The sequence below is a fragment of the Salmo salar genome, chromosome ssa21 (genome assembly GCF_905237065.1).
Source record: "Salmo salar chromosome ssa21, Ssal_v3.1, whole genome shotgun sequence".
NCBI classification, from domain to species: Eukaryota; Metazoa; Chordata; class Actinopteri; order Salmoniformes; family Salmonidae; genus Salmo; species Salmo salar.
The window spans coordinates 30,609,655-30,629,224 of NC_059462.1; the positions used below are offsets into that span (position 1 = coordinate 30,609,655).

The window sequence follows — 19,570 nt, forward strand, 5'->3', positions numbered from 1 at the left end:
TGGGGTAGTTTGGGGTATTTTGGGGGTAGTTGTGTTGTTTTAGGTAGCTAGTGTTGTTTTGGGTGGTTGTTTTGGCCATTGTGGATAGTTGTGGGTTGCTTTGCTTTGGATAATTAGATGATTGTCCCCTGAGAGTTTGAAATTGTATACAGTGAGCTATACCAATATCAGCATTCTGGCCGTACCCAATATTATTTTGCTCTATTTTCAACGGTACTGATACAAGATAATTTTCATAACATTAATGAATTCAGATGCCATTTAAACTGTTCATTTCCATCAGATGGAGACATAGAATGTGACATGCATTTTTATCTTACCATAATATTTATTTAGAAAGTAGTATAAGGACGAGGGTGTTCAAATATAGACCTGAACATCTTTTTATTCAGTATTCTATTGAAATGCAGCAAGACACACAGAGAACACTTAGAAGGTGTTTTGACATAAATTGTAATTTTTCTCAAGTCTGTCATTTCACTGTGTGGGCTACCTCTCTGAAGGTGTTAAAAAGGTTGAAGTATATTTTTTGATGCACACGTGAACTAAAACATGGGTTCCATTTAATCAATGGTAAGATGAGCAATATAGTCAAATATTGAAATGGGGGTTGATTACAACTTAAATCTCTGCAGGTTATTTATCTTGGTTGAAAGAGGTTTATGTGTGGTAGATGGATGAACATGTAGATTCTGATCAACGTTTTACCAGTGGAGGAAGTCCAGCACACAATCTATCCTACACAGCACAGGCATTGTATGTATTCAGGAAGTTATCACGTCACCAATAATTATGTACGAATTGATGACATTTTCAAAAATAAACATGTTAACCCTACCATGAAGTGTCAAATATTTATCTTACAGAAGGAAACAATGAGATAGAACAATCAGAAGTACAACATACAACAGATGAAATCAAATGACAACAGATGATGTTGTTGGCTCAGATTTGAAGGACACACACACCATTTAGACATAACTGGTAGGCCTTTAGCTGTCACCTAGTTCTAAGAAATGTGGCTGCATATTTTTTCATAACTGACATATCTCTTTAAAGTCATTTACATCATCATTTGAAGCTGTAAAATCACATGTAAAACAATATATTTTCTATGATAGGCTAGTGGGGCAAGGAATTACATTTCATGAGAGCAACATCACTTTTTTTAATAGGTATAATTTGTGTCCTATGCTATGACAACCATAACATTATGAACAGAATAGGTCCTCTGGGGGTTATGATAAGGTAAAGGTAATATCATAGATCTCTGGTAATATGTCATTTAGACATTCTTAATAAATAGGCATAATGGGGGTTTATTTTAGTAGTAATAATGACCACCTTTATCAATATTGTAAAAAAAAACTTTCAAGAAAGGCCCACTTGAGTGCAAATCTTTCAATAAGCCATGTTGACAAAAGGATTCAAATGATTTTGTGACTTTCTTGGTGCGCTCTCCTGGTGGTAGGAATCATTTATAAGAATTAAGGTATCACAACATATGACGTTTGCAAGCGTCTTGGCTTGTAAAAATTAAGACCTTATGTTCAATATTTTATTGCTGTTTTTTTTTAATTACATATCCTCCATAGAGCCACGCGCTGTACTGAAACTCCCTGTAGAAGTCTCCACTATCAAATTGGCCCAGAGTACCTCTAATCCCACAATTCAGCGCATGGCGCGTCATTGAAGAGAGACAATGATGGCGGCGGTTGGTGCACCAGAAGTGATTTCACAGCTGGAAAGCGCTGCCAAAGTTTTAATGGTGAGAAAAATAATCTATTTTTTAAAGTTTTTTGGTATGTGTTTGGTTCTTGGTTTTATTGAGAGTTATGTGACGGCGAGCGATTTAGCGGGCACAGTTATTTATCGGAGAAGGATACTGATGCGTGGCGCAGTGCTGTCTCCATCCTGCAAAAATCTAGCATAGCCATCATCCCCAGAAGCCGCTAGCTATGTGTGACAGTGTCTGTTGTGACGATGTTTCCTAAAAACTTCACTAGTAGAACACTCATGTTTACAGGGAACCACACACTTGTTTAGCTAGTTAGTTTGATTCAATACTCAAGTTGTATTTCTTCCACACTAGACAGTTCGGTGAACATCCCCATTGCAGCCCGCGTCGTTAGACACGCTGTTGATTCACCATGTTCCACCTAACGTTAGCTAGCTAGCTACTGACTTTACCGTCTATTTGTCACCAACGTTATGCAACAGTCAAGGAGGGCACTGTCTCAATTCCCTGAATATATCACAAAGCACAGCTTTTAGTAAAGGAAAAGTCATATATTGGAAACAATTAGCTTAACCATCAGGAAGGGTTGGCTTGCTAGTACAGTAGTTGGCTAAAGGTTATCGATCACACACTTGATTAAGCACCATGCTTGGTGATTGAAGTACTCTGGGGAGCTCGTGCCAGTTACTTCGAATAACATTCTTCATCTTCGAGTTTATTCTATCCTTGCTATTGTTTTAGCCACATAATTATGTAACTGTGTTGAATAAGAGGTTAGCTAGTTAACAGATTCTGGTCCAATAGTTTCTAAATGTGTGTGACGCGTGTATGTTCAGGGGAAGGGGTGGGCATGGGAAGGAAGCCCCTGTCGTGTCTGTGGTCAGGAGAGATAAAATGGTCTTTCTCGCCTCATTCCTGGCCACCGTGACGTGAGTCAGAGAGCTTATTTTACTGCAATTAGACCTGGATTGTGATTTTCCTGCCGAACCCGATTCTAGCCACACTCCTTGGCTTACCGCGTATGTATGTGTTTAGTTGTGTATATTTTGGGGGTCTTTTAAGGTTGTGTGTGTGTGTGTGTGTGTGTGTGTGTGTGTGTGTGTGTGTGTGTGTGTGACTTAGTTGAGATATGGTGTAATTGACTGTACACAAATGGTGTGTGTGTGTTTAGGCACCGCCGTCCATGGTCAATACAGAACAGAGGCAGCACGCAGAACACGTATTCCTCTCCTTCCGGAAGTCCAAATCACCCTTCGCTGTCTGCAAGCACATATTAGGTAAGTGTCCCTCTAACAAAAAAGCTTCAAAACGCTCCTCAATAATGTTTGTTTGTGTGTGTTAGGCCTAAATCAAATCAAATGTTATTGGTCACATACACATGGTTAGTTAATGTGAGTGTAGCGAAATGCTTGTTCTTCTCGTTCCGACAGTGCAGTAATATCTAACAAGTAATCTAACAAATTCACAACAACTACCTAATACACACAAATGTAAAGGGATGGAATAAGAATATGTACATATATGGATGAGCGATGGCCGAGCGGCGTAGGCAAGATGCAATAGATGGTATAAAATACAGTATATACATATGAGATGAGTAATGTAAGATATGTAAACATTATTAAAGTGGCATTTTTTTAAGTGACTAGTGATCCATTTATTAAAGTGGCTTATGATTTTATCTGTATGTAGGAAGCAGCCTCTCTGTGTTAGTGATGGCTTTTTAACAGTCTGAAGGCCTTGAGATAGAAGCTGTTTTTCAGTCTCTCAGAGGTTGTTGTCCTAAGATCTTTTTGGCCTTCCTGTGACATCGGGTGCTGTAGGTCTCCTGGAGGGCAGGTAGTTTTGCCCCTGGTGATGCGTTGTGCAGACCGCACCACCCTCTGGAGAACCTTGCGGTTGAGGGCGGTGCAGTTGCCGTACCAGGCGGTGATACAGCCCGACAGGATGCTCTCAATTAGAGGTTGACCGATTAATCGGAATGGCCGGTTAATTAGGGCAGATTTCAAGTTTTCATAACAATCGGTAATCAGCATTTTTGGACACCGATTATGGCTGATTACATTGCACTCCACGAGGAGACTGCATGGCAGGCTGACTACCTGTTATGCGAGTGCAGCAAGGAGCCAAGGTAAGGTGCTAGCTAGCATTAAACTTGTCTTATAAAAACAATCAATCTTAACATAATCACTAGTTAACTACACATGGTTGATGATATTACTAGTTTATCTAGCTTGTCCTGCGTTGCATATAATCGATGCGGTGCCTGTTAATTTATCATTGAATCACAGCCTACTTCGCCAAACGGGTTATTTAACAAGCGCATTCGCGATAACAGCACTGTCGTTGCACCAATGTGTACCTAACCATAAACAACACCTTTCTTAAAATTAATACACAAGTATATATTTTTAAACCAGCATATTTAGTTAATATTGCCTGCTAACATGAATTTCTTTTAACTAGGGAAATTGTGTCACTTCTCTTGCGTTCTGTGCAACAGAGTCAGGGTATATGCAGCAGTTTGGGCCGCCTGGCTCGTTGCGAACTGTGTGAAGACTATTTCTTCCTAACAAAGACAGCCAACTTCGCCAAACGGGAGATGATTTAATAAAAGCGCATTTGCGAAAAAAGCACAATCGTTGCACGATTGTACCTAACCATAAAAATCAATGCGTTTCTTAAAATCAATACGCAGAAGTATACTTTTTTTTAAACCTGCATATTTTGTTAAAAGAAATTAATTTTAGCAGGCAATATTAAACTAGGGAAATTGTGTCACTTCTCTTGCGTTCATTGCATGCAGAGTCAGGGTATATGCAACAGTTTGGGCCGCCTGGCTCAACTAATTTGCCCGAATTTTACATAATTATGACATAACATTGAAGGTTGTACAATGTAACAGGAATATTTTGACTTAGGGATGCCACCCGTTAGAAAAAATATGGAACGGTTCTGTATTTCACTGAAAGAATAAACATTTTGTTTTCTAAATGATAGTTTCCGGATTTGACCATATTAATGACCTAAGGCTCGTATTTCTGTGTTAATAATAATAATAAGTCTATGATTTGATAGAGCACTCTGACTGAGCGGTGGTAGGCAGCAGCAGTCTCGTAAGCATTCATTCAAACAGCACTTTACTGCGTTTGCCAGCAGCTCTTCTGCTGTTTGACTTCAAGCCTGTCAACTCCCGAGATTAGGCTGGCAATACTAAAGTACCTATTAGAACATCCAATAGTCAAAGGTATATGAAATACAAATGGTGCAGTTATTATAGGACTATTTCTCTCTATAACCTAAAACTTCTTACCTGGGAATATTGAATACTCACGTTAAAAGGAACCACCAGCTTTCATATGTTCTGAGCAAGGAACTTAAACGTTAGCTTTTTTACATGGCACGTATTGCACTTTTACTCTCTTCTCCAACACTTTGTTTTTGCATTATTTAAACCAAGTTGAACATGTTTCATTATTTATTTGAGACTAAAATGATTTTATTGATGAATTATATTAAGTTAAAATAAGTGTTCATTGTTCATTCAGTATTGTTGTAATTGTCATTAATGACAATATAAATAAAATCGACCAATTAATCGGTATCAGCTTTTTTGGGTCCTCCAATAATCGGTATCGGCGTTGAAAAGTAATAATTGGTCGACCTCTACTCTCAATTGTGCATCTGTAAACGTTTGTGAGGGTGATATATGATACTGTGTGTGTGCAGGTGTGCCCATAACAGTTTTTCCTTTAGCCAGCGTTTGGCCGATTTTAAAATAACTGAGAGAGAAGCCAATTGAATTCAAATTGGCGCCGACCAATTGTCTGGGAGAAGAAAAAAATCCCATTGCGAAATAATGCTTTTTAGCCTATTAATTGATGGAAATACACTATATATACTCAAAAGTATGTGGATTCAGCTATTTCAGCCACACCCATTGCTGACAGGTGTATAAAATCGAGCACACAGCCATGCAATTTCCATAGACAAACATTGGCAGTAGAATGGCCTTACTGAAGAGCCCGGTGACTTTCAATGTGGCCTTGTCATAGGATGCCACCTTTCCAACAAGTCAGTTCGTAAAATGTATGCCCTGTAAGTGCTGTTATTGTGAGGTGGAGATATCTAGGAGTAACAACGTCTCAGCCGCAAAGTGGTAGGCCACACAAGCTCACAAAACGGGACGCCAAGTGCTGAAGAGCGTAGCGAGTAAAAATTGCCTGTCCTCGTAACACTCACTACCGAGTTTCAAACTGTCTCTGGAAGCATTGTTAGCACAATAACTGTTCGTCGGGAGCTTCCTGAAATGGGTTTCCGTAATCGGACAGACGCACACAAGCGTCAGATCGCCATGTGCAATGCCGAGCGTCGACTGGACTGGAGTGGTGTAAAGCTCTCCGCCAATGGACTCTGGAGCAGGGGAAATGCGTTCTCTGGAGTGATGAATCATGTTTCCCCATCTGGCAAGTCCGACAGACAAATCTGAGTGTGGTGGATGCCAGGAGAACGCTACCTGCCCCAAAGCATAGTGCCAACTGTAAAGTTTGGTGGAGGAGGAATAATGTTCTGGGTTTGGGCTAGGCCCCTTAGTTCCAGTGAAGGGAAATCTTAACGCTACTCTGTGATTAATGTGCATCTGTCACCCTCCACAGAGACCAGTAAGGTGGACTATGTGCTGTTCCAGGCAGCCACGGCCGTCATGGAGGCAGTGGTACGGGAGTGGATCCTGCTGGAGAAGGCCAGCATCGAGTCACTCCGGACATTCCTCCTCACCTACGTTTTACAGAGACCCAAGTAGGCGTGTGTGTAGCGGCAGCATGAATTAGATTCTCAAGGATCTATCAATCTCACTTCATGCAGGCCTGTAATGCAGTTTAAAAATATGTCTCTCCTCTCCCCCCCCCCAGTCTACAGAAGTATGTCCGGGAGCAGATCCTGCTGGCTGTAGCGGTCATAGTGAAGAGAGGCTCTCTGGACAAATCCATTAACTGTAAAGGTATCTTCCACGAAGTCAGCCAGCTCATCAGCAGCGGCAACCCCACAGTGGTAAGAAACACCGGTCTAATTCTTACATTTATCACAGACACGAGACACGTGTATAAGGCAGTGTTTACACAGGCAGCCCAATTCTCATATTTTTCTCACTAAATGTTATTTTAATCACTCCTATCTTTTCATGTAATATATTTTTCAGAGCTGATCTTATTGGTCAAAAGATTTGTGCTTCCTAGGTAAACGCAGCCTACTTGACTCCGAAGCCCAATTCTGATCTTTTTTCAGATCAACAAGTCAAAAAGATCCCGATGTGATTGGGCAAAAGATCAATTAATGGAAACAACATCAGAATGTCATAATTATCAAAGACGTGAAAGGAGTACACTCGTTAGTGATATGGGAAAAGAGCTCCACAAGTCCACTCCCTCAAATCCCATAGTGATAGATGTTCACTCTGCTTCTGGCTTTAAAACCAGTTAAATGTAACTAAATGTAATTGAAAATGTATGTAATCTACATTATCCCCAAAAGTAATTATTTATCACGAGAGGGCCATAAACAATAACTAGTAATGCTGCATACTCAAAAAAAAGGTTAAAATCTCACCTTTCTGGTAAAAATAGCTATACATTGCTGAGGAGTAGTCACTTTTGAGGACACAAGCTCAAGTACACAGTACAAATATTTTATGATGTACAGTGCCTTCGGAAAGTATTTACACCTTGACTTTTTCCACATTTTGCTACATTACAGCCTTATTCTACAGTTGATTCCGTAGTTTTTTTTTGCTCCTCAATCTACACACAATGCCCCATAATGACAAAGCAAAAACAGGTTTTTAGATTTATTTATTAAAAATAAAACAACTGAAATAATACATTTACATAAGTATTCAGACTCTTTACTCAGTACTATGTTGAAGCACCTTTGGCAGCGATTACAGCAATGAGTCTTCTTGGGTATGACGCTGCAAGCTTGGCACACCTGTATTTGGGGAGTTTCTTTCATTCTTCTCTACAGATCCTCTCAAGCCGTCAGGTTGGATGGGGAGCGTTGCTGCACAGCTATTTTCAGGTCTCTCCAGGGATATTCGATCAGGTTCAAGTCCGGGCTCTGGCTGGGCCACTCAAGGACATTCAGAGACTTGTTCTGAAGTCACTCCTGCATTGTCTTTGCTTGGCTGTGTGCTTAGGGTCATTGTCTTGTTGGAAGGTGAACTTTCACCCCAGTCGGAGATCCTGAGCGCTCTGGGGCAGGTTTTCATCAATGTTCTTTCTATACTTTGCTCTGTTCTTCTTTCCCTCGGTCCTGACTGGTCTCCCAGTCCCTGCCGCTGAAAAACTTCCCCATAGCATGATGCTGCCACCACCATGCTTCACCATAGGGATGGTGCCAGGTTTCCTCCAGACGTGACGCTTGGTATTCAGGCAAAATACTTCAGTCTTGGTTTCATCAGACCAGAGAATCTTGTTTCTCATGGTCTGAGAGTCTTTAGGTGGCTTTTGGCAAACTCCAAACGGCCTGTCATGTTCCTTTTACTGAGGAGTGGCTTCCTCCTGGCCGCACTACCATAAAAGCCTGATTGGTGGAGTGCTGCAGAGATGGTTGTCCTTCTGGAAGGTTCTCCTATCTCCACAGAGGAATTCTGGAGCTCTGTCAGATTGACCATCAGTTTATTGTTCACCTCCCTGACCATGACCCTTCTCCCACAATTGCTTGGCAAGGTGGGCAGCTCTAGGAAGAGTCTTGGTGTTTCCAAACTTCTTCTATTTAAGAATGATGGAGGCCACTGTGTTCTTGGGGACCTTCAATGCTGCAGATGTTTTTTGGTACTTTTCCACAGATCTGTGCCTCGGCACAATCCTGTCTCAGGTCTCTACAGACAATTCCTTCAACCTCATGGCTTGGTTTTTGCTCTGACAGGCACTGTCAACTGTGGGACCTTATATAGACAGGTATGTGCATTTTCAAATCATGTCCAATCAATTGAATTGACCACAGGTGGACTCCAAGTTGTAGAAACATCTCAAGGATGATCAATGGAAACAGGATGCACCTGAGCTCCGTTTCGAATCTCATAGCAAAGGCTCTGAATACTTAAGTAAATAAGGTATTTGTTTTTTTATTTTGAATGTCTTAACCTTTTTTCACTTTGTCATTATGGGTTGTTGTGTGTAGATTGAGGATTTTATTTGATCCATTTTAGAATTAGGCTGTTACTTAACAAAATGTGGGAAAGTCAAGGGGTCTGAGTACTTTCCGAACTGTATTTACTATTCAACACAGCTGTATGAATAAGGCTTGAAATTAATCATATGCTTTCTAAAAAATACTATAATCAAATTATAAAACAACTAACTATAAGATTTCACCATCCTTATAACTGTAAAATACATATTTGTATGTTTAGTGTTAAAAAATGTGCATATTTTCTTAAGGTCTTTCTTGATCAAAATGTCTGCCTCCATTTCTGTGAATGTCTCACAGACCTCTAGCGTGTCTTCCTGAACTTGTTAGGAACTCGCCTTTCATCTTATATTAATCTTGTCCATCTATGACTGTTTTTGTTTAAAATCTATGAATGATTTATAGCTAGTAATCTAAAATATCTCTGAATGTGCCACAGCGATGAAACCACTCCGTTCTGCTGCATTATGATGTAAGGATTCCAGGCATATGTTGTTAGGGGCTGTTACGTAGGGTTCAGCCAGGAGTTGGACAGTCAGAAGAGCGAATGAAATGGTTGGAGGGACATCCCAGCTTAAAGTGATGTCAGATTTCACATTCTGCTTCACACAGGTTGATTTATAAGCTAAAATGTTGGTCGGAGCCGATACCAGAACCACGCAGGTCCCCAAAACAGGAGTTAAATGCCCATGCGGTACCCACTGTTCCTTTGAGATTTCTGGTCTCACGAACTTGATATTAGCTCTCCCAGTAGTATAACTGTCTCCACTAGATGGCAGTCATTCTTCAGGAGGCCAGGGAGGGCTTCATGGCTTGGGTCTATTTAGATCTGTCCTCTTTAGTAAGCCGGCTGCTGTCCTCTGTCAGCTACCCTCAATGTGACATATGACATCAGACTGTGTGTGTGTGACCTCAGACCTGTGTGTGTGCCCCTGTAGCAGACATTGGCCTGCTCCATCCTGACGGCCCTCATCAGTGAGTTCTCCAGCTCCAGTAAGACCAGTAATATCGGCCTCAACATGGAGTTCCACGGCAGCTGCAAACGCATCTTTCAGGTCAGACTTCCGTTCCTCTTGCTCCTTTTTCCTCCTTTCTCCTCTGTCCCTCTCTAACTGAATGCTATGCTCTCTCTGGCTTGGTAGTAGTTTGTGTTGACACCTTTTGTGCGTGTGTTTTTGTTCTGATGTGTGTTCACGTTCAGGAGGACAACCTGCGTCAGATCTTCGTATTGACCATGGAGGTGCTGCAGGAGTTCAGTCGCAGAGAGAACCTCAACGCTCAGATGTCCTCTGTGTTCCAGAGATACCTGGCCCTGGCCAATCAGGTCCTTAGCTGGAACTTCCTGCCGCCCAATCATATCCTTTCTTGCGTCCGTAGTGTTTCCCCATTGGTGGGTTAGGACCCACTGGTGGGTAGCAGTTTATTCCCTTAGGGTCATGGAAGAATTGTATTAAATATTGTTTTTGAAAATACAGTGCATTCAGAAAGTATTCAGACCCCTTGACTATTTCCAAATTTTCTTATGTTACAGCCTTATTCTAAAATGGATTCAATAGTTTTTTTCCCACATCAATCTACACACAATACCCCATACTGACAAAGCAAAAACAGATTGTTTGAAATTTTTACAAATGTATATAAAAAATGAAATCACATTTACTTAAGTATTTAGACCCTTTACTCAGTACTTTGTTGAAGCACCTTTGGCAGCGATTACAGCCTCAAGTCTTCTTGGGTATGACGCTACAAGCTTGGCACACCTGTATTTGGAGAGTTTCTCCCATTCATCTCTGCAGATCCTCTCAAGCTCTGTCAGGTTGAACAGATATTTTTAGGTCTGCAGGGATGTTCGATCAGGTTCAAGTTCGGGCTCTGGCTGGGCCACTCAAGGACATTCAGAGACTTGTTCCGAAGTCACTCCTGCATTGTCTTGGCTGTGTGCTTAGGGTCATTGTCCTGTTGGAAGGTGAACTTTCACCCCAGTCGGAGATCCTGAGCGCTCTGGGGCAGGTTTTCATCAAGGTTCTTTCTGTACTTTGCTCTGTTCTTCTTTCCCTCGATCCTGACTAGTCTCTCAGTCCCTGCCTCTGAAAAACATCACCACAGCATGATGCTGCCACCACCATGCTTCACCATAGGGATGGTGCCAGGTTTCCTCCAGATGTGACACTTGGCATTCAGGCCAAAGAGTTTAATCTTGGTTTCATCAGACTAGAGAATCATGTTTCTCATGGTCTGAGTCCATTAGGTGCCTTTTGGCAAACTCCAAGCAGGCTGTCATGTTCCTTTACTGAGTAGTTGCTTCTGTCTGGCCACTCTACCATAAATGCCTGATTGGTGGAGTGCTGCAGAGATGGTTGTCCTTCTGGAAGGTTCTCCCTTCTCCACAGTAGAACTCTGGAGCTCTGTCAGAGTGAACATAATTGCTCAGTTTGGCTGGGGTGGCCAGCTCTAGGAAGAGTCTTGGAGTTTCCAAACTTCCATTTAAGAATGATGGAGGCCACTATGTTCTTGGGAACCTTCAATGCTGCAGAAATGTTTTGCTACCCTTCCCCAGATCTGTGCCTTGACACAATCCTATCTCTGAGCACTATGGCCAATTCCTTGAACCTCATGGTGTTCCTTATATAGACTGGTGTGTGCCTTGTCTAAACCTGTTTTCGCTTTATGGGGTATTGTGTGTAGATTGAGGGAATGTTTTTTTTATTTTTTTTTAATCCATTTTATAATAAGGCTTTAACGTAACAAAATATAGAATAAGTCAAGGGGTCTGAATTCTTTCCGAATGCACTGTAATTTTAGGGATGGTAAAACGTTTTCCGTGTAGACTTAAATGACTAAAAGCAGATATAAAGTATTTAGAAAAGATAATGGAGCCCCATGGCAAAATGTGTAGAATTGCAGAAACTAGCTTCAAAACTGTAAAATATTGTCTCTGCGGCCGAAAGGGGGGCCTTTAAAACCGCGCCATTGGCCACCCTAACTTTGCCACCACTGCTGAAAAATCCTAGAGGAAACACTAGACTGGTTTGATCAGAAACATTGGTCTTGTATTTTAGGTGAGTCATAGGAAAATGTGATTGTCTTGGGTACAGTGTAAAAGGTTTGGGGTGTGGCATATGGTCGTACCACTTATGTTTTCATTTGTTGCTTTCATTGGGCTGTGTTTGTGTGTTCTAAGACTGTGTGTGTGAGTGGGTGCGTGCACGTGTGTGTCATTGGCCTGTTGAGCTCATTGGAGCGTTAATCCTACTCAGACTTGCAGCCTCTCTCTCCCGCCTCTGTGTTTAAAGGGATCTGAGGTGGCGTCGCTGCAAACCAGGGTTATGTATCACTTTCAAAGAGGCCCTGTGTGTCTGTGCCCATACCAGATAGCAGCCTGATAACCAGGCCTCTTTAATGGGGGACAGGCGAGGGGGTGGATTGCCGCCAGCCTCTTTAAACCCCACAGCTTGTTGAGTGTCTGTCTGGAATGCCAGACATGGTCCTGTGTGTGTCTGTGTTTGTTTGTGTGTGTCAGGGTTTCTGTTAGGAAAATATGTCTCCGTACAACGTGACCGGGAAGATTTTAATTTACCAGACATTTGAGAAATTTACCAGACATCTATCTATCTATATATATTATTTTTTTAACTGGGCAAGTCAGTAAAGAACAAATTCTATTCTACGATGACGGCCAATTGTGCGCCGACCTATGGGACTCCCAATGCCGGATGTGATACAGCCTGGATTCGAACCAGGGACTGTAGTGATGCCTCTTGCAATGAGATGCAGTGCCTTAGACCGCTGTGCCACTCGGGAGCCCATATGCATTCATATCCGTGAGTAGAGAGTGAGAAAGAAACCTCCGACCTGGCGCAGCTAGCGATAAACGAGGGATATTGGCCAAATGAGCTAAATGTATGTGTCCTAAAAACATCCAAATACAAATTACATAAACACTATTCCTTGTGTTTTGATATGTAGCATTTGCTCAAGGGCACATTGACAGATTTTTCACCTAGTCGTTTCAGGGATTCAAACCAACAACCTTTCAGTTACTGGCCCACCGCTAGGCTACCTGCCAGCCAGTAGCATATGCAAAACTTTATAACCAATAGTTTTTTACTTTCCTAAAACAATAATTGTCCACCTCACATTGTTCCTTACCTCAAGTTCAATTGTCAGTAGCTAAAGCTTAATAATAGCTACACCACACCAAACCTTTACAAAGGTTTCTAAACTTTGTTAGGGTAATATCAAAAGTAAGTCAAGCCTGTGTTTATAGGGAAAATACGAGCAGGCTATTAAACTGAACAAAAATATAAACGTAAAGTGTTGGTCCCATGTATCATGAGCTGAAATGGAAGATCCCAGAAATTATCCATATGCACAAAAAGCTTATTTCTCTCGCATTTTGTTCACTACTTTGTGTACAACCCCGTTGGTGAGCATTTTATCATTTTCCAAGATAATTCATCCACCTGACAGGTGTGGCATATCAAGAAGCTGATTAAATGGCATGATCACTACACAGGTGCACCTTGTGCTGGGGACAATAGAAGGCTACGCTAAAATGTGCCGTTTTGTCAGACAACACAATGCCACAGAGGTGTCAAGTTTTGAGGGAGTGTGGAATTGTCATGCTGACTGCAGGTATGTCCACCAGAGCTGTTGCCAGAGAATTGAATGTCATTTCTCTACAATAAGCCACCTAATGTCATTTTAGAGAATTTGGCAGTACGTCCAACCAGCCTCACAACCGCAGACCATGTGTAACTACGCCAGCCCAGGACCTCCACATCTGGCTTTTTCATCTGTGGGATCGTCTGAGACCAGCCACCTGGACAGCTAATGAAACTGGGTTTGCACAACCAAAGAATTTCTGGACAAACAGTCAGAAGCCGTCTCAGGGAAGCACATCTGCGTACTCGTCGTCCTCACCAGGGTCTTGACCTGACTGCAGTTCGGCGTCGTAACCAACTTCAGTGGGCAAATGCTCACCTTTGATGGCCACTGGCACGCTGTAAAAGTGTCCTCTTGGCAGATGAGTCTTGGTTTCAACGGTACCTGGCAGATGGCGTTGTGTGGGCGAGCAGTTTTCCTATGTCAAGATTGTGAACAGAGTGCCCCGTGGTGGTGGGGTTATGGTATGTGCAGGCATAAGCTACGGACAACGAACACAATTGCATTTTTCAATGGCAATTTGAATGCACAGAGATAACGTGACGAGATCCTGAGACCCATTGTCGTGCCATTCATCCGCTGTTCATGTTGCAAGTATCTGTACACAATTCCTGGAAGCTGAAAATGTCCCAGTTCTTCCATGGCCTGCATACTCACCAGTCATGTCACCCATTGAGCATGTTTGGGATGCTATGGATCGATGTGTTCGACAGCGTATTCCATTCCCGCCACTATCCAGCAACTTCGCTCAGCCATTGAAGAGGAGTGGGATGAATTTCCACAGACCACAATCTCCTGTGAAGGCAAATGGTGGTCATACCTTTTTTTTTAAGGTATCTTTGACTAACAGATGCATATCTGTATTCCCGGTCATGTGAAATCCATAGATTAGGGCCTAATGAATTCATTTCAATTGACTGATTTCCTTATATGAACATTAACTCAGTAAAATCTTTGAAATTGTTATATGTTGCATTTTCTTTTTCTTCAGTGTATATTGTGGCAAACACAACGTTACAGTTGAAACTTAATTTGGCCAAAGAAAATGGCTCAACAGAATGAAACAAAACACTGGCGAACGGGTTTAAACCTTCACAAAAGTTTTGAATCGGCTATTAGCCTATTATACTGCAGGCAACGGCGCTCCTACTGACTCCAACAGTTGAACTTGAGGTGAGGAAGAATTTTTTTTAGGCCTACCAGAGTTACTCCTATAATCTAACAATATGATGCTTATCTTTAGAAAAATATTGGGATAGAAAATGAAATTAATTAGCTTCTTCCTGTACGTCTATATCTGTGTTGCAGACGCAGTAGCCTATCTGACAAGGGTAAAGAAATGTCTGTGTTGTAGCATGCCACCGGCATATCTCTTTCTCTGGGGCTAGGCCTAAGCTTCTCTTCCTTTTTATATATTTAAAATCGTACAATGCACGCCTATGCATGCAATGCCGATGCATTTAGTGCTCAAATCTCTGACAACTGAACTGTGATGTGGACAATTATTGTTTTAAGAAAGTAAAACCTATACAACAGTAGGCTATGACGTTTTACACAGGTAGCTGTGTAAAAAAAAAAAGGTTGCTGGTTCGAATCCCTGAGTTGACTAGGTGAAAAATCTCTGTTCCCTTGATCAAGGCACTTAACCCTAATTGCTCCTGTAAGTCTCTTTGCCTAAGATTGTCTGCTAAAGGAAACTCAAGGAATTGTGTTTTTGTAATTGTGGCTCATTTGGCCAGCATCCCTTGTTTATTGATGGCTCTGGGTGCGTGGGTGGACATGCAATGCATATGGATGACCGATACATTTCTCAAATGTCCGATAAATTAAAATCTTCCCGGTCACTTTTCCGGCGCCACATTTTCCTAACGGAAACCTTGGTGTGTGCTGTCTGGATGCTTGTTTGAATGGAGAACAGATTTATGGAGACTTCTGGGAAGGTAAAGCGGTGTGGCCTTCTGTCCATGTGTATCAGACATGTCTCTCTGTCTGAATTTGAGTGTGTGTGTCCGTGACCGTGTGTGTATCAAGGGGCCACTCCTTAATTGCATGCCTGGCAGCTGTAGCCTGTTAGGCCCCCCCCCCCCCGTCTACTTTTTAAAGACTCTTTTTAAAACACCACAGCGGCTCCATCCTTCACAAACCAACCGTGTGGCATGTGTGTCATCTGTCTTCGCCACACTCCCCCCTCTGGGCCCAGCATGTGGCCCCTGCGTTAGTAAGACAGCGTGTCTCTCCACGCTGATGTTAACCCCAGAGTCGGGATGGAGACGTGTCAAGCTCAAGGCTGGTCAGGTGCTCTGAATGGCTACTGTGGATGACACAACCCCTATGTCCTGCTCCTTGCCTTGACCCACTGGGGACCTTGACATAAACACACACCAAACAGGGAGTAAGGCTGTCTTGGGGACGGCTGTCCCAACTCATGCACAGGTGAGGGGGAATCGGGAAATATTTGGGGAGACCACTTCTACCGTATGCTACTCCAAATATTGCGATATCCGATATAATCATTTTGGGACGTTTGTGTGCTTATTTCCAATATTATAGTCACATTCTCATAAATTGTGTAGTGAAAAAAATAGAGCTTAGTTTATGGCTGACTCTGTAAAACAACACATTTCACTGCACCTATCCGGTGTATGTGACAATAAAACATCTTTGTTTTTCACATTTCTATTCATTTAGAGAGCAGGGGTTCTCAAAGTGGGATCCACGGACCGGCTAGGGATCCGCAGAGGTACTGCAAGCAGTCCGTGGCCAGTTTTCTTTAAATGTAACACACACACAGTACCAGTCAAAAGTTTGGACACACCTACTCATTCAAAGATTTCTTTATTTTTACTATTTTTTACATTGTGGAATAATAGTGAAGACATCAAAACTACAAGCTGGGTGCACACATTGCATTGGAGTAAAAACAATCAATGTTTTGTGTGATAATGTAGGCTAATCTTTATAGTTGCTGCCATGTCGTAGCCACTAGCCAGGGTTACTGAAAGGAATGCAACTCCTTGAGTTTTGCATTGGGGCAAAAAACTTTCTGCGTTTTAACCACCTTAAGATCATGCAAGTAACACACGAGTAGGCTACCTAGCTGTGTATCCGGACCGGGAATCAGTCTGACAATGGGCAACTTTGTTTTGCATCGCCCGGCACCCGATTTATTCCTCATGCTGCCATATCGTAGCGATAGTTGATGAAAAAAGAACTAGCCAATGTTTGTAATGATGAGAAAGTAATTGCTTTGTTGACTGCCTGTATCTGTTGCTTGTGTTTTGCTTGCCTAAATATACTCTTACAACAGTTTGTATGAACATGTCGATCATGTCTTTTGTGTAGTGTACAACATGAAAAAATAACATGAAGTCGCGCTTGAGGCATGAATGCATAGTTCGAACATGTCGATCGTGTCTTTAGTGTACAACATTAAGTTTCCCCCTCCCATGTCAATGAAGAGGCAGCGACGCGGTGGGAACACGGAGTATAAACTACGGAGGGGGCAACAGCTACACTTTATTTTTTATTCCTGTACATGCGCAGAAATATCTATCAATAGCTGCGGAAATTCGGGTTCCAGAAAATCCGGACCGCAGCCACATGGAATACTTATTTTTATTTGTTTGACATAAATGCACTAATTTAATCTATAAAACTGCGACGTTTTCTCTGCCTTGTGGAAATATTTGTAGAATTGTAGGATATTAGCTTTAAAACTGCAACATCAAAACGCATTCAATATGTGGAATTAAAATGTTCCTTCCCAGGTCCTCTAGACTTGGTTCGTACCGTCATGCACTGCCGAAGTCCTAGTAAATTCCTTGTATGCTATTTTGATCTCCCTCCCGATTTATGAGAGGGTACCTGATGAATTTGCTATCACAAAAAGGTGTCCCCGTCCCGAAAACGTTTGAGAACTCTTGATTTAGGCTTTATTTTCAACATATTGATATAGTCTTAAATTATAAAACTGCCCATTTTTGATTTGTAAAGTCAAATAGAGTATATTCTTGCACCTCACAATAAATCATCTTGCTCTTCACGATGTATATCGTCAATGTCAAATATCACGATATTCGATTTAGTCATTTATCGGGCCAACCCTATTGGGGAGAGCAGTAGGGCAGAAGAGGGTGGGGGTGATGGGCGTTCCTCCAGTGTTATTTCACATGGCAAGGCTGCAAGCAAGACTTAGTGGAGGATGTATCACTTAAACCCTATCACTCCTTAACATAGCTTTGCACTCTTAACACGTCCACTGTCGATGTACAGTATCTAAATACAATGGCCTCAAGTCATCTGGACAGAAAATACCTAGATGAGTTCAATATAGGCTTTCACTATAAGTAAACGCACTTCTATATAGACTTCAAGTACTACTCAACACAGTGTGTTTACACCAATAGTGTTAAGATACTTAAACAGTCATCTAATTTCTACAGATGGCACAGTTGTCATATGAGTTGCAACGCTGTTGACAGATAACTGTAAATTGAGACAGTTGATGGACAACTGTAAATGTTTGATACTAAAACAACGCTCTAAAAGTGTTGCTGGATGTTTGACCTGTCATCCAGACCCGTTTTAGTGCAGCAGGGTTTAGAGCCCAGCAGGAGGTCTCTGTCTCTACGTCTCCCCTTCCTTTGTCTCTGTAGGCGAGGTAACAGTACTGTTGCTTATTCTGGAGGGTGCTGGAAGGTTGGACAGTGATGATTAGAGACGGGTGATATGTGGAAAAAGTCACCTGACTGAGCACATCCATCCATCCATCCATCCACAAGCATGTACATTCATGCTCATACAGACACATGACCTTCTTTACTTTACACTACGTAAAGTGAAGAGTATCCATTATTCTATCTAAGATCCATTCCAAATTGCTTGAGTATATACCCCAAAATCACATTTTTATTTGATTGATACATACATGGTTGTCAGTAAGGTAAATCTCTCACACATATGAACACTGGTGGTTGGGCTCTAGTTAATACCCCTGTTTCCAACACTCTTCCCAAGAGGCTTCTCACACGTTCTCTCTCGGTGTGTTCACTTAGCATTCTGGTGGACCAGGGCTGTTTAAATGGCCAAAAAGGCAAGGCTGCTGTGGGGTGAGGGGCACAGAAACGCACCTGTCTCGGTAGCACGATTGTGTAGGGTGTGTTTGGGAGTGACTGTTGGTCCTGCCCAGTGGAATGCTTGGTCGTGCCAGTGACTGGCTTTCCTGTGGGAGTTTCCTCACTGGGCCTCAGCACAGACGGGGAGAGAAAAAGACAGAGTGAAGGAAAGAGAGAGACAGCCTTGAGTGTGAGAGAGAGGGTCGGGGAGGGAGAGCGTGGCAGACTTGATGAACGAGAACTAGTGAGTTAGTAACCACAAGTTTCCACTGCACTCAGACCTCAGAGAGGAGAAAGAGAGGGTGAGGGACCAGATTCTATTGTGACTGACAGAGAGGGCTCCAGTGACAGAGACTCCGTGTGAGAGAGTCAGCGTTCCTTATGTTGTTGGCCTTAACCTGGGGGTCACTGGGGCGCCACTACATCGCCATGTTCGAGTCCACCCAGAACGTGATGCTGAAGCCCACAGAGACCTGGAGAGAAGCCCTGCTTGACACCCGCGTCATGGACCTCTTCTTCACCGTGAGTCTTACCTTTCTCTCCTTTTCGTCTCTCTGTAGCTAGAATATCCTTGTGTCCTGCTGACTGTTCTTTGACCATTTGTCTTCTCTTGTAGTTCTTACCACAGATTAGGAGAGGGAGGGTTTGAACTGTGTATTCTATGAGGCATGTGAAACATATGACATATTTTATAGTGAGGCATGTATTAAAAATTATCTTTATTGCAGTGTAGTAGTATTTTTCCGAGGTGACGTGTAGATATGGTAGTGAAACTTGTTTTTATAAAGTGTTTGTGTCTGAGTGTGGAACAAATCAGTCAACTCTCCCTCAGCATCCAGGCTCTCTCTGCCAAATACTGCTCCCTTCT

The 19,570-nt window shown here is 42.3% G+C and overlaps 1 protein-coding gene across 4 annotated transcripts in view; it reads left to right on the top strand.

Moving 5' to 3' along the window:
- The first annotated feature begins 1,662 nt into the window (after nucleotides 1–1,662).
- The window catches only part of LOC106582068 (exportin-4), a 43,572-nt gene continuing 25,664 nt past the window's right edge, over nucleotides 1,663–19,570 (top strand). For 3 of the 4 annotated variants that reach the window (XM_014164780.2, XM_014164781.2, XM_014164782.2), the window contains exons 1-7: nucleotides 1,663–1,768; nucleotides 2,910–3,015; nucleotides 6,394–6,535; nucleotides 6,649–6,787; nucleotides 9,862–9,978; nucleotides 10,125–10,278; nucleotides 19,112–19,224. In XM_014164780.2, coding sequence (XP_014020255.1) covers nucleotides 1,703–1,768; nucleotides 2,910–3,015; nucleotides 6,394–6,535; nucleotides 6,649–6,787; nucleotides 9,862–9,978; nucleotides 10,125–10,278; nucleotides 19,112–19,224 — 837 coding nt within the window. In that variant the 5' untranslated portion in view covers nucleotides 1,663–1,702. Of the gene's footprint in view, nucleotides 1,769–2,909; nucleotides 3,016–6,393; nucleotides 6,544–6,648; nucleotides 6,788–9,861; nucleotides 9,979–10,124; nucleotides 10,279–19,111; nucleotides 19,225–19,570 lie in introns of those variants that run through there. The other variant, XM_045704667.1, reaches the window with a different exon arrangement.